The sequence below is a fragment of the Odocoileus virginianus genome, chromosome 19 (genome assembly GCF_023699985.2).
Source record: "Odocoileus virginianus isolate 20LAN1187 ecotype Illinois chromosome 19, Ovbor_1.2, whole genome shotgun sequence".
NCBI lineage: Eukaryota > Metazoa > Chordata > Mammalia > Artiodactyla > Cervidae > Odocoileus > Odocoileus virginianus.
Window position 1 is genome coordinate 19,275,937 of NC_069692.1, and position 12,359 is coordinate 19,288,295.

Consider the following 12,359-nt stretch of genomic DNA (forward strand, 5'->3'; position numbering starts at 1 on the left):
TACAGTGCAGGAGATCTGGGTTTGATCCCTGGCTCAGGAAGATCTCCTGAAGAAGGGAATGGTAGTCTTGCCCACCCCCATCCCCCCACCACCAACCCCCCCCCCTCAAAAAAAAAAGTGGCTCAAAGGAATGTATGTATCATATTATGGTGGAACTGACTATATTTTTTTGCTGAGAGTCATAATAAAAAATGTTTGAAATATAAAAACCAACCAACCAAAAACAAAAGCAGCATCACATAGCCTTATGGGTGACAGTCAAACCTAAAGTGGTTTTCTTAAGTTCTCTCTTCCATTAAAGTCACAATGTCATTCTAAATTCAGTATAATTCCCTCTTAGAGATGGACAGAAATGAAGAGAAGAAACACTCTTTGCTTAAATGTATTCAGTTATAAAATATGTAAGTTATACAGTATGAAAAATGGGAGAATTCATAAATAAGCTGAATATATATTTTGGTAAATAATTCGTTAAGAGATAGTTGAGATTGAGCACACAGGCATATCTGTAGAATGAAAGTCCTAAAGGTGACATCAGTTTTCATCATAGGAGTTCATTGAAAAATGGGACTGATAGCATGCTCTCATTACTTTCTTCGAAATAAAAAAGGGTCCATTTTGCTACTGTCTAGGTGGCACCCCACTCCAGTACTCTTGCCTGGAGAATCCCATGGACGGAGGAGCCTGGTGGGCTGCAGTCCATGGGGTCACTAAGAGTCGGACACGACTGAGCGACTTCACTGTCACTTTTCACTTTCACACACTGGAGAAGGAAACGGCAACCCACTCCAGTGTTCTTGCCTGGAGAATCCCAGGGACGGGGGAGCCTGGTGGGCTGCCGACTATGGGGTCGCACAGAGTCAGACACGACTGAAGTGACTTAGCAGCAGCAGCAGGTACATAATTAGGGCTTCCGTGGTGGCTCACGGGTAAAGAATCTGCCTGCAATGCAGGAGACTCAGGTTCGATCCCTGGGTTGGGAAGATCCTCTGGAGAAGGCAATGGCACCCCACTCCAGTACTCTTGCCTGGAGAATCCCATGGACGGAGGAGCCTGGTAGGCTGCAGTCCATGGGGTCGCTAAGAGTCAGACACGACTGAGCGACTTCACTTTCACTTTTCACTTTCATGCACTGGAGAAGGAAATGGCAACCCACTCCAGTGTTCTTGCCTGGAGAATCCCATGGACAGAGGAGTATGGCCAGCTACGAGCCACAGGGTCGCACAGTCAGACACAACTGAAGTGACTAACGCAGCAGCAGGTACATAATTAAGCGTACTTTAGCTCCATCTGCTGGAGATTATAAACAATTACCAGTTACTTTGCTCTCTTTTCCCGAGGCATTTTAGCATCTTCAAAATACATGAAAATAAAAAAGTGTCTTCCTGTCCAGAATAACATTTCCAACACTCCAGTATATCATACCTTATCTGTTAAATAAAAATGAAATGTGAAATTATTCTTGATGTTAGACAAAGCTGCTGATTCTCTTTTATCCATATGTGTGTATGTATTTAATCATTTTTATTATTATTTTAGATAGAGCATTTCTGTCTCTAGCTTCTGATATTGCAGAGCCAACTATACTTAACACCACTAACACCAGCCTCACAATCAGATTACCACCCACTCGGACAAAACTTACATGGGACGGCATCACCAGTCCCACTCCCACATACCTGGTTTATTACAAAGAAGTAATTGACATGAAGAACAGCTCTGAACTGAGAGATAAAATGCTGGTAAGGCTGAAGCCAGTTGTCTTGTCTTTTCCCAAGATGCCCTATTTTGATATAAAATCCTCAGCCAAAGTATTTTCTGTATAATGTTCTGAAATATGCTATTACTTTGATTTTTACAACTGAATCATCAAACCATTCTAGTCTCTTGCCTGGGAGTAAGTTAAGCTTTAAGAAAGTACATTAACTCTAACTAATGGTAGATTGCCTTATAGTAACTATTCCCTGAGTGTCCTAAAAGAGCTGGGTTTGTTGTCTTTCTAATTATTTTATCTAATTATACCCAGAAAGTGATAGAGACCTGTTTTTGTGGCCATCCCAACAGATTGAGGGGTAAGAAGTAAATTGGGCAGAAAGAACATTATTGTGTACCTGTTTTCCATTGTATATAGCTAATATACAAATTGTACTTTATATTTTTATTTTCTATAAATGTACGATTAGGCAGGGACTACCTTTTTATCCATCATTGTATTCCTAGCACCTAGCATACTACTTGGCATTGTATAGGCATTTACTAGTTATTTCTTGGATGAATGAATGGACACAATTCATTCCAACACTGGCACTGATGTTCTAATTCCACGTGATGGAATCATGTGTTTCTAGTATTTTTCTTTGTACTTATATTTTGATCAAGTGAAAAGGTGAAATTGACCATCATCTATTGGTGGTAACAAGCGCTATACACTTTGACAGAAAGTACACCTGATTCTTGTTACTTCATCTGTCTATTTAAAATATATATATATTATTTATTCTTGAATTTTGTCTATTTTAATGCAATCATATCTCAACCTTGATAGTGCATTGGAGTTTTTAAAGTCTCTGAGCACATGCTTCATCTAAGACTAATGCAATCATATCTCTAGGGGTGGGACCCAGGCATCAGTGTTTTCTTAAAATTCCCCAGATGATTCCAAAGTATAACCAAAATTGAGAACCGTTGGTCTAAGGAAAGCCTTTTCAGTTTCTTAAGCTTTATTTCTAAGAATGATTAGGTAACATAGCTTAATCTTTTACTGTATTCACTTATGTGTCACATCCTCACAATACCTTCCTGCTGAATTTCTAATGCACGGCTAATAAGACAATTTTGTCTTCTGGGAATTTAACATCCTACATAAAATAGTTAAATAACAATTGACTGAGGGCTGCCAATCATTTGGCATTCCTGGAAACATTAAACAACTCAGGTCTGGGCAGACTAGGACAATGAAGACCGTCAGTCATGATCCAAGATTTAAAAATACATTAAAATTTTGAGTCTTTTCCTTTTTCTCTCTTTGATTAAATAATTTCTCCCCATTTCTACAAAAATAAGAATAAGTTATTGATTTTTTAAAATTAATTACAGGAATTTCAGGGTAGTATTGCCCTTATTGAAGGTTTACAACCATTTTCAACATATATGATACAGATAGCTGTAAAGAATTATTATTCAGATCCTTTGGAACAAATACCTCTGGGAAAAGAGATATGGGGAAAAACTAAAAGTGGAGGTGAGTATGGGCATGGTGTGGGTTTCTAGAGTGGGATTTTGCAATTTATGTGATGTGTGAGCCTATATTTGGTTTTTATCTGGATGTTAAGAAATCTTTCTTATGTGAGTTTTTTAAGCTTAATAGAAAAATGTGTTTGTAGAAGAATATTCTGATGACATCCTTACTCTAACACCAGAAAATGATGGATAATATTCCATCAAAATGAAAAGCAACTATATAGCAAAACATTGTAACAAATTCTGTTACTGGAAACACATTCTTTGGTCTCACCACACAGTGTCACTCTCTTCCTGTATATTTCTAGGTCTCTGCACACATGGTGAGGCCCAGGAAAGTCAAACTTTTTTCCCTATGTGAATTTTTAAAAAATTATTATTTTTTAATTGAAGTTTTAATTTAGTTGCTTTACAGAATTTTGTTGTTTTCTGTCAGACTTCAACATGAATCAACCATAGGTCTATGTGAATTTTACCGAGGGCTACTGAGATGTAGTCATGTAACCTCATTGCCTTAAAGAAAATGGATTTAGAGTCTGAAAATGTGTTGTAAGAGGTGGTGATTATTATGAGGAAATGCCATTTCTTTCACATGTGTCCGATGGCGTTCACAAAACCAGAATTGGCCAGATCCTCGAACTGGAGTCAGAGAATGATTTAGTCATTAGTCAAAAATAAGCCAGAGCCTTTCAGGCAGCCTGGTAACTTACCATTATATAAGAGGCTGGCTTTCCCTTGGAACATCTGTCATTCATTCTGCTCACATGATATGCTTATTCCTCAACCAGGACCCTATGACTTCTTTCCATCTTTCGGTGCTATTGCAACATCCCTTATTGTGCGGGGCTATTTATTTCAGTACCAGAGGCGGTTTGGCTCATTAACACAACCGTGCAGTCAGACACCAGCCTCGTTATATCCTGGACGGAATCTCACAAGCCAAATGGACCGAGAGAGTCCGTCCGCTACCAGGTGGCAATCTCTCATCTGGCTCCCATTCCAGAGATTCCACTAAGGCAAAGTGAATATCCAGATGGGAGTCTCTCTCTCCTCGTTACTAGACTGTCTGGTGGAAAACTCTATGTGTTAAAGGTAGGGCCAGTGGATTGGGTACTTTAATTACCACGCTCCAGAGCAAGGTTTGAGAAAGGTTACGCAATTGTTCTTTTTTACTAAAAGGTTCTGGCCTGCCATGCCGAGGAAATGTGGTGTGCAGAGAGTCACCCTGTCACTGTGGAAACATTTGACTCGCCAGAGAAACCTTATGGCTTTCTTCCAGAGAACACTAGTTTGCAGTTACATTGGAATGCTCCTTCAAATGTTCACCTCATCAGATTTTGGTGTGAACTCCAAAAGGTACATCTCAACGTACACTTTTAATGCAAATCTTTGTTTTATGCTGTAGAATAAATCAAAAGGCCTTTTCAAAAAATATCTTGGGGGCATTCACTTGTGTTAAATGAGTGATATATTTGACAACATTCATTGATTCAGATTTTCCAGATAGATGTGGTAAGCTACCTAGACTGATTTCTGATGGAAAAAATTCCCAGAGAGATTAATTTGCTCTTAAAAGGCTTCACATAAAAGGGTATAAATTACAGTTAACTGGTTTCATAATGTTTTACTTACTTTAGATGTTATCAGCATGGTTCTCTGGTTTGAAGTCCATAGCAATTTGTTTTATTCTACGGGGGAAAAAATGAAATGAAATGAACAAACATAAACCTAAAACCTGTTTATAAATGTTCTTTCAACCATTTAAGGACTATATAGCAACAGGAAAGAAGTAAATGATAAACTAGTTTATTCTAAAGTAATTGGATCTCAGCTTGTAAACTTTAAATAGTTCCTCATTCAAAAATCTTCATGCTTTAACCAATGTAAAGCTATCCACTGAATTTAAGCATCAATTTAAGCATCAATTAATTCACTTCTAAGGAAAATCTACATTGATTTTTATTCTGATACACTTAATAGATTATTAAGTTTTTATAATTGTGACATTTCATTTTTCACTCCTATATATTTGTGTGTCCATATTTGTAAAGACTGGTTAGGAGTGTTTTGTAAAAACAAATCAGTATGGTTAATGACCTCACTTTTCTTTAAAAATGAAGTTGCTCCCCAGAGGTTTTAAAATTTTACTATATAAAATATTTTTTAGAATCTTGTACTTTTAGATAAAAACTATGAAAAATAAGCAACAGCAGTGATAAGTTGCTCTAAGTATTAAGTTGATAAGACCAAAGACCACAGTTTAATTGGATTTTTTCCATTGAGCATGTTAATGATGATTTGTTGCCTATTTAGAAAATAGTCATTTCATAAAAATTCAGTTTTAAAGTGGAGAAACTGAAGGATCATCTTTTGGGGGGGACATCTATTTAAGTAAGCTTAATGTGGTTCAGCTTGAAGTCAAGGGGAGGGACGTAAAGTTCATTTCCCATATCAAAGGTGTGAACTGAGGAAGGACCTTAGAGGTGATTCCAGCTTCTCGTGTTACTGATGAGAGGTTGGAGACTCAGGCAGGTGGCCCGATGAGTCAGAATCACGGCTGGACAGGAGAGGACCCTCAGGGCTGACTCATTGCTACAGAGGCTTTCCTTTAGTCCATCTGCAGAAGGAACATGAGTCATCATCACCCACCCCACTCCTTAAAGTTTAGGAGAGGGGCAGAAGACGGGGCCACCTGGTTCTGTCCCCATGACTTTCTTATGATGCTTTTGTTTCAAGACCTCCTCTACCCTTGCTCAGAACAGATTTTTAGGTAGACCACTTGAGAAATCTTGAAGCTGAAAATGTAAGATGGTAATTTCTACATGCATGATCACCTACAAGTACTAATGTAGAAGGCTGTGTTCTGAGAGGGTTGGTGATGACATCTAGTCGGAAAGGTCTATTTCTTTTGAGCAAGTTGAACCTACCTCATCATGATAGGAAGTTAGGAATAGTCTTGTAACGCCACACCAAAACTCTGAGGGGTGAGTGACAAAGGTGAATATGCATATTTTAATTAATCTTTTTTGTTCCTTTCCACCTCCGCCCTTCTCCTTTCTGAAAAGGGAGAAAAAGATAAGCTTCCAGTCTTCATCTTTTCCTTATATGGAAAAATGAGAGTCTTAGAGCACAAGAGCTAAATTTTTATCTTGGTCTTTAGATTTCATAGATTCTTTATTATAATAATGCATAGAAAAAGAACACATTCAATTTAAGATTGAGGAGAAACAAATAATTTTGCTTTGGTAAATTTTTTTCATGAAAATTCATGTAAATGGTCTTTTTCTCAGCTATCCAGGGGAATCCCTACCAGAACCAGACATTTCTGAAGTTTCTGTCTCTGATACATCATAATCTGCACCATTTCCCCCACACCCTTGCTCAATAATTTGGAAATCCTCTCTGGTAGCCTTCCCTGCTGCACTTGTTGGCTTCTGATGAATGAAGATCCCAACTCCCTTGTGATTTACTGGGGTAGCCCGTGGCATCTCTCCAAGTTAGTGGTCCACCCAGGACGTTCATTGCTGTGGTGAGGTCAATACGCTATAGTTTTCCAGCAAAACCCTTGGCCAAATATCTCCCTGACATCCCAAGGCATTCTTATGATTTCTGGGTGGTGTGGAATGTTGGGCCATCTAGACTACTCACTGAAGGAGGCATTAAGGAGGCAGGACCAAAAAGGGCTAAAATTTTTCAGCCAGGACTCAACATTTGCCTTCCTCCTTGCCCCTCACCCCCTTCAGAAGGTTCAGAATAAATATTATTTTGCATCTGCATCTATTTCATTAGGCTATATGAATCAGTGGCACTGAGACATTTATGAGTTTAACAGGCAATGTCTCTGACATCAGCATTTCTGGTTTTTCTTTTCGTTCCTTCTGTTCCTCTTTCTTTCTGTAATAAGGTGATCTACTTCCTGAAGGTGCTGTAGTGAATTATTTCTTTTTTTGTGTGTGTGAATTATTTCTAACTGAATAGAAAACTAATATAAAGTGCCCATCCAATGAAATGGCATGACCTTGTGAATGCTAAATGAAAAAGGAGATGTAAAGTAAGGTTTATTTATGGAAACTGATCTTCTTAGGAAACTTTACTGGGGAAAATACATGAAGAACCCTTGACAGAAGGCTGTATCCTGTCTTCTCCTATTTGTATATTGAAAAAAGTCATCATTTTCATATAAGATATTAAGGATCTTGTATCTTATTTAAAATACACAGATATTTAAAAATATACAGATTTTTTAAAAGCAGTGTTTCAGAGAAAGAATTTTAATATAGCTATAATTACAGACCCAGTGAAATGAAAGTAACATTTCCTATATTTAACTTCTAACCTTGCTACTTAGTGATTGAGTGACAGTAGGCAAAGATTTCCTTCTTTTAGGGAACTAGGCTTCCTATGTAGAAAAATAAGGAATGTTGCTTAGATGCCTGAAGAGGGTTTGGGGAGGAAAAACTAAATGTTTTCATTTATAAGTCACTGTGGACTTCTTCAATATGTGAAATATTGTGAAAATATTACTACTTTGAAATCAGCAAATGTGTGGAATTGAAAATATCACAGTTTTAATTGGTCATTTCCCCTCAGCTGTGAATTTGCATCCTCAGCCATCCTGATTTGATAAAGAGGCCTATGAATAGGGATACCAAGAAGCCAAACAATCCTCCCGATGATAAACAGTCAGAGGTGCATGTCGCACCTTGGACTTATCCTCGGGACCATCGTTCAAGTAACTTACAGCTTGTCATAAAAAATAGAATTGCTGTTCGTGGAAGGGGATACTATCTGGGATCTGACACTCATAAAGAAGCTCTTATTTTAGTATAAACTTCAAGCTTTAAGGCTTGCTACAGGCTTTTGAATTTCTATGTTTAAGAAGTTTTTCTTAAAGAAACAAAAATGTTAATTTAGACTTCTTTTCCTAGTGGAAGCACAATGAGTTTTACCATGTTAAAGCTTCGTGCAGCCAAGGTCTTGCTTATGTCTGTAGCATCACAGACCTACAGCCTTATGCTTCCTATAATGTCCGAGTAGTGGTGGTGTATTGGACAGGGGCAAACAGCACCTCTCTTCCGGGAAGTTTTAAGACTAAAGGTGAGTACTAACATATTCAACACTTAGGCAACTCTAGACATCTCTCAATTCTTTTCTCATTGCTCGCTTCACTAATCCTAGAGGTTGAAATTTTTCTTAAAAGAGTAAATTACTATCTTTAGAGCCTGACTGAAGAAATTGAAAAGAGGTAGGGGTTTCTTACAGGCAGTAATGAGATAATACTTGTGTGGTTTTGCAGGATCCTAAACTGGAAAAAATTGTTTCACCTTTCATTATTCTGATTTTCTGTCTAGCTATGATATTTTGTAGTAACAAGTAAATGAAAACAGTGTCACTGGGTGTTCAAGTATTTACTTATAGACTACTACAACCAGATGTTAAAAATAAAAAATCTAACAAGTATATTAAATTAGCCAGTGTTTTAACAGCTATTCCATAACTCCAAGTTGATCTCTGTAATAATCAGTGAAAAATGCTCCAAATCTTACAATCATCTTTTTTACTTGCATCACTTATTTTGTGTTGGGCTAAGATCTATTGTTACTCCTATTATAAATCTATCTAATCCGTCACTAATAAAAATCTTCAGGTACTCACTTAAACATATGCACTCATATGAACGTATTTCTGAACATTTCTTTAATGTATTTGGCTTTTCTCTTGGTAAATGTTGTCTATAGAAAGATGTTATGCAGAATATTTTATACTTCTAACATATCAATCAAATTTTCTTTTGTTTCCAAAGCTGGAGTCCCAAGTAAACCAGGCATTCCAAAATTATTAGAAGGGAGTAAAAATTCAATACAGTGGGAAAAAGCTGATGATAATGGAAGCAGACTTATGTACTATATCCTTGAGATCAGGTATGTCTGTTTACAAAAGTGCTTTGTAAACTACAAAGACCTAAGCAGTTGATTTTAAGGTATTATTGGATCAAAATTAACAATATTTATGAATGTGTATTTATAAGTAAACATAAGGGATCTTTAGTGTAAGGGCCTTGCATGCCTCATTACATTCTTTACACAATTCCTAGTGGTCAGCCTTGGCATTCAGTTACAAGGCAGATAGTCATTCTTCTCAGAAATCTGCGACACCTTGTTAGTGGAAACAACTCAGTCTTTTGATCATGCACCTAATATTTACTTGATTCTGTTCAAGAAGCTAAATTGATGTTTGATGTTAGATGATGGTATGTACATAAATTTCTGAGATTGATTTGTTTTAGAAAGATGAATAAGATCTAGTGAGAAGTGATAATGACCTGGTATATTTCAGAAGGTGAAGTCAAGTCAAGATCTGAGATGGTCTGTAGTGTATAGGGAACCCAGGATTCTCTCTCCATTTTCAAGGTTACAGTTTGTAGTGTGTTCCCAGGGACTAAAATTGCGCCTTCGATGAAAATCTGATGAACATACGCAACCTCAAATCCGGCCAGTATGGGGAGCTCTGTGAATCATAACTGGCTCAGATGAGCTGATTTTGTGCCAGCTTAAGGAGAGAATTCCAAATTCCACAGACACTCCCCTCACGGGACTATGAAGCCATCTTTTAAGAAGCTCCAAGGACAAAAGTCACTTCCATAATTATAGTCCTGGCAACTTGAGCTTTAGATCTATTTTTGCTTCATCTTGCTCTGGCATTCCCATAACCTTAAAAAAATTTCCTGCTCACACTAGAGAATTATGTTTGCTTATTTCTAACTGAAAACTTCTTGAAATTTCTGGTACTTTTTTTTAAATGATGCAGACTGAAGTACATCCTGACCTGTAGAATGTCTTGGTGGTCTATGACTGCAGTTATGCTCACCAGCCAGGCCACACCATAGTCTTACTATAGCCTTGCTAGAAACGCTGTAGTGTATTCCCCTCAGTAACATGTGAAGTGCATAGCTCCATAAATACTCTGCATTTCCTTGCTCCCAAGTCTCTACTCTCAGGAGAGGGACTGTAGGATAATATAAAGTGTCATCTATCTCAGAGAATCTCACAGTATCTCAGAGTAACTTCTTCGGTCAGGACATTTGTGTGTACTTGCTCATGCTGTGCTGGCGGTCTTATTGCAAAGTGCATGCACTTGGGAGCTGAGTAGATTGCATGAGTTTCCCAGGGCAGTTTCCCAGGGCAGCCAGAACAAAGTACCACCAACTGGCTGGCTTAAAACAACAGATATGTATTCTCTCACAGTTCTGGAGACTGGAAGTCTTAAGTCAAGGTCTTGGCAGGATGGATTCTAGGGAAGCATCCTCCCTTGCCTCTTCTCAGCTTTTGGTGATGGACCACAATCCTTGGCTTTCCTTGGTGTGTACAGGCATCTCTCCAGTCTCTGGCTCTGTTATCCCATGATTTTCTCCTTGGGTGTGTCTCTTCTTAAGAGGGCACTGGTCATTGGATTTAGGGCCCACCCTAAACTAGGACCATCTCATCTTGGCTTAATTATATCTGAAAAGACTGTTTCCAAGCAAGGTCACACTCACAAGGTCTGGGTGGCATGAAGTTTGAGGCGGATTAGCCAACCCAGTACATAGACTACTTAAAATCCTTGCTCTATTTCTTTTTTGAACTTAAGCTTTCTTGTCTGTAAAATGAGATGATGATATCTACCTCTTCAGGTTGCTGTGAAGATTCAGTGAAATGATACAGCATATGACAAGCCCCAGTATGATGTATTGTAAATAGAAGGTGCCCAACCAGTATAAAAAGTCTTCCTTCTCTTTCTTAGTGGCCAATGTCTGTGAAGAGCCACTTAATTTTTTTTTTCCATTTATTTTTATTAGTTGGAGGCTAATTACTTTACATCATTGCAGTGGTTTTTGTCATACATTGAAATGAATTAGCCATGGATTTACATGTATTCCCCATCCCGGTCCCCCCTCCCACCTCCCTCTCCACCAGATCCCTCTGGGTCTTCCCAGTGCACCAGGACCGAGCACTTGTCTCATGCATCCAACCTGGGCTGATGATCTGTTTCACCCTAGATAATATACATGTTTCGATGCTGTTCTCTTGAAACATCCCACTCTTGCCTTCTCCCAGAGTCCACAAGTCTGTTCTATACATCTGGGTCTCTTTTTCTCTTTTGCATATAGGGTTATCGTTACCATCTTTCTAAATCCCATATATATGTGTTAGTATACTGTAATGGTCTTTATCTTTCTGGCTTACTTCACTCTGTATAATGGGCTCCAGTTTCATCCATCTCATTAGAACTGATTCAAATGAATTCTTTTTAATGGCTGAGTAATATTCCATGGTGTATATGTACCACAGCTTCCTCATCCATTCGTCTGCTGATGGGCATCTAGGTTGCTTCCATGTCCTGGCTATTATAAACAGTGCTGCGATGAACATTGGGGTGCATGTGTCTTGTGAAGAGCCACTTTATACTTTTAAAAAATTTATTTATTTTTAACTGAAGGACAATTGTTTTACCATTTTATACATGTTTAAGGGTCTCTTTCTTTTGGACCAGAGTTGTTTGGGTTGAAAATTGAAATTGCCAGTTCCCGACATGAGGTTTCACACAATGCAGGAGAAACACAGTTTTACTTAGGATGGTCCCAGGAACACTTGGCTGCTCGTCACAGTTGTGACCATCACTGTTGTCCTGCTCCTCCCGATGTCCCAACTCATCCTCTGTCCCTTGGAGGCTCAGCTTTTGCTGTCCTTGGTGCTCTTTCAGGACAATCATTCAGTTAGTGGGAGCAGAACTGGCTTCCATTATTTATCTTCAAGCTGACTGTGGGTTGGTACCATGCCCTAAAACTGCTGCGGGCTGAAAAGTTTCAGACCTTTGCAGACTTGAAAAGACATAATGGGAAGGCCTTGAGCTTACCTTCAGTCTATGATTCTGTTAAAAGTCATTTTAGTATGTCTTTTGAACCCAGCTCTTGTTCTCTTTCCATATTTCATTAGGAAGAGTAATGAGGACTGATACTGAGATAGAGTGTAGGCTAATTGGAAGCAACGAGGCTCAGAATCTCAGATACAATGATAATTTTGGTGGCTGAACTATTTTCTTTTCTTTATCAATTCTATGTTCTGTGTTTTATCCAGATATGG

The 12,359-nt window shown here is 38.3% G+C and overlaps 1 protein-coding gene across 1 annotated transcript in view; it reads left to right on the forward strand.

Moving 5' to 3' along the window:
* The window catches only part of ROS1 (ROS proto-oncogene 1, receptor tyrosine kinase), a 113,805-nt gene that overhangs the window by 66,635 nt on the left and 34,811 nt on the right, over window positions 1–12,359 (forward strand). Inside the window, exons 28-33 of the mRNA XM_070449921.1 lie at window positions 1,540–1,742; window positions 3,097–3,241; window positions 4,100–4,332; window positions 4,420–4,596; window positions 8,169–8,337; window positions 9,044–9,161. Coding sequence (XP_070306022.1) covers window positions 1,540–1,742; window positions 3,097–3,241; window positions 4,100–4,332; window positions 4,420–4,596; window positions 8,169–8,337; window positions 9,044–9,161 — 1,045 coding nt within the window. The remainder of the gene's footprint in view (window positions 1–1,539; window positions 1,743–3,096; window positions 3,242–4,099; window positions 4,333–4,419; window positions 4,597–8,168; window positions 8,338–9,043; window positions 9,162–12,359) is intronic.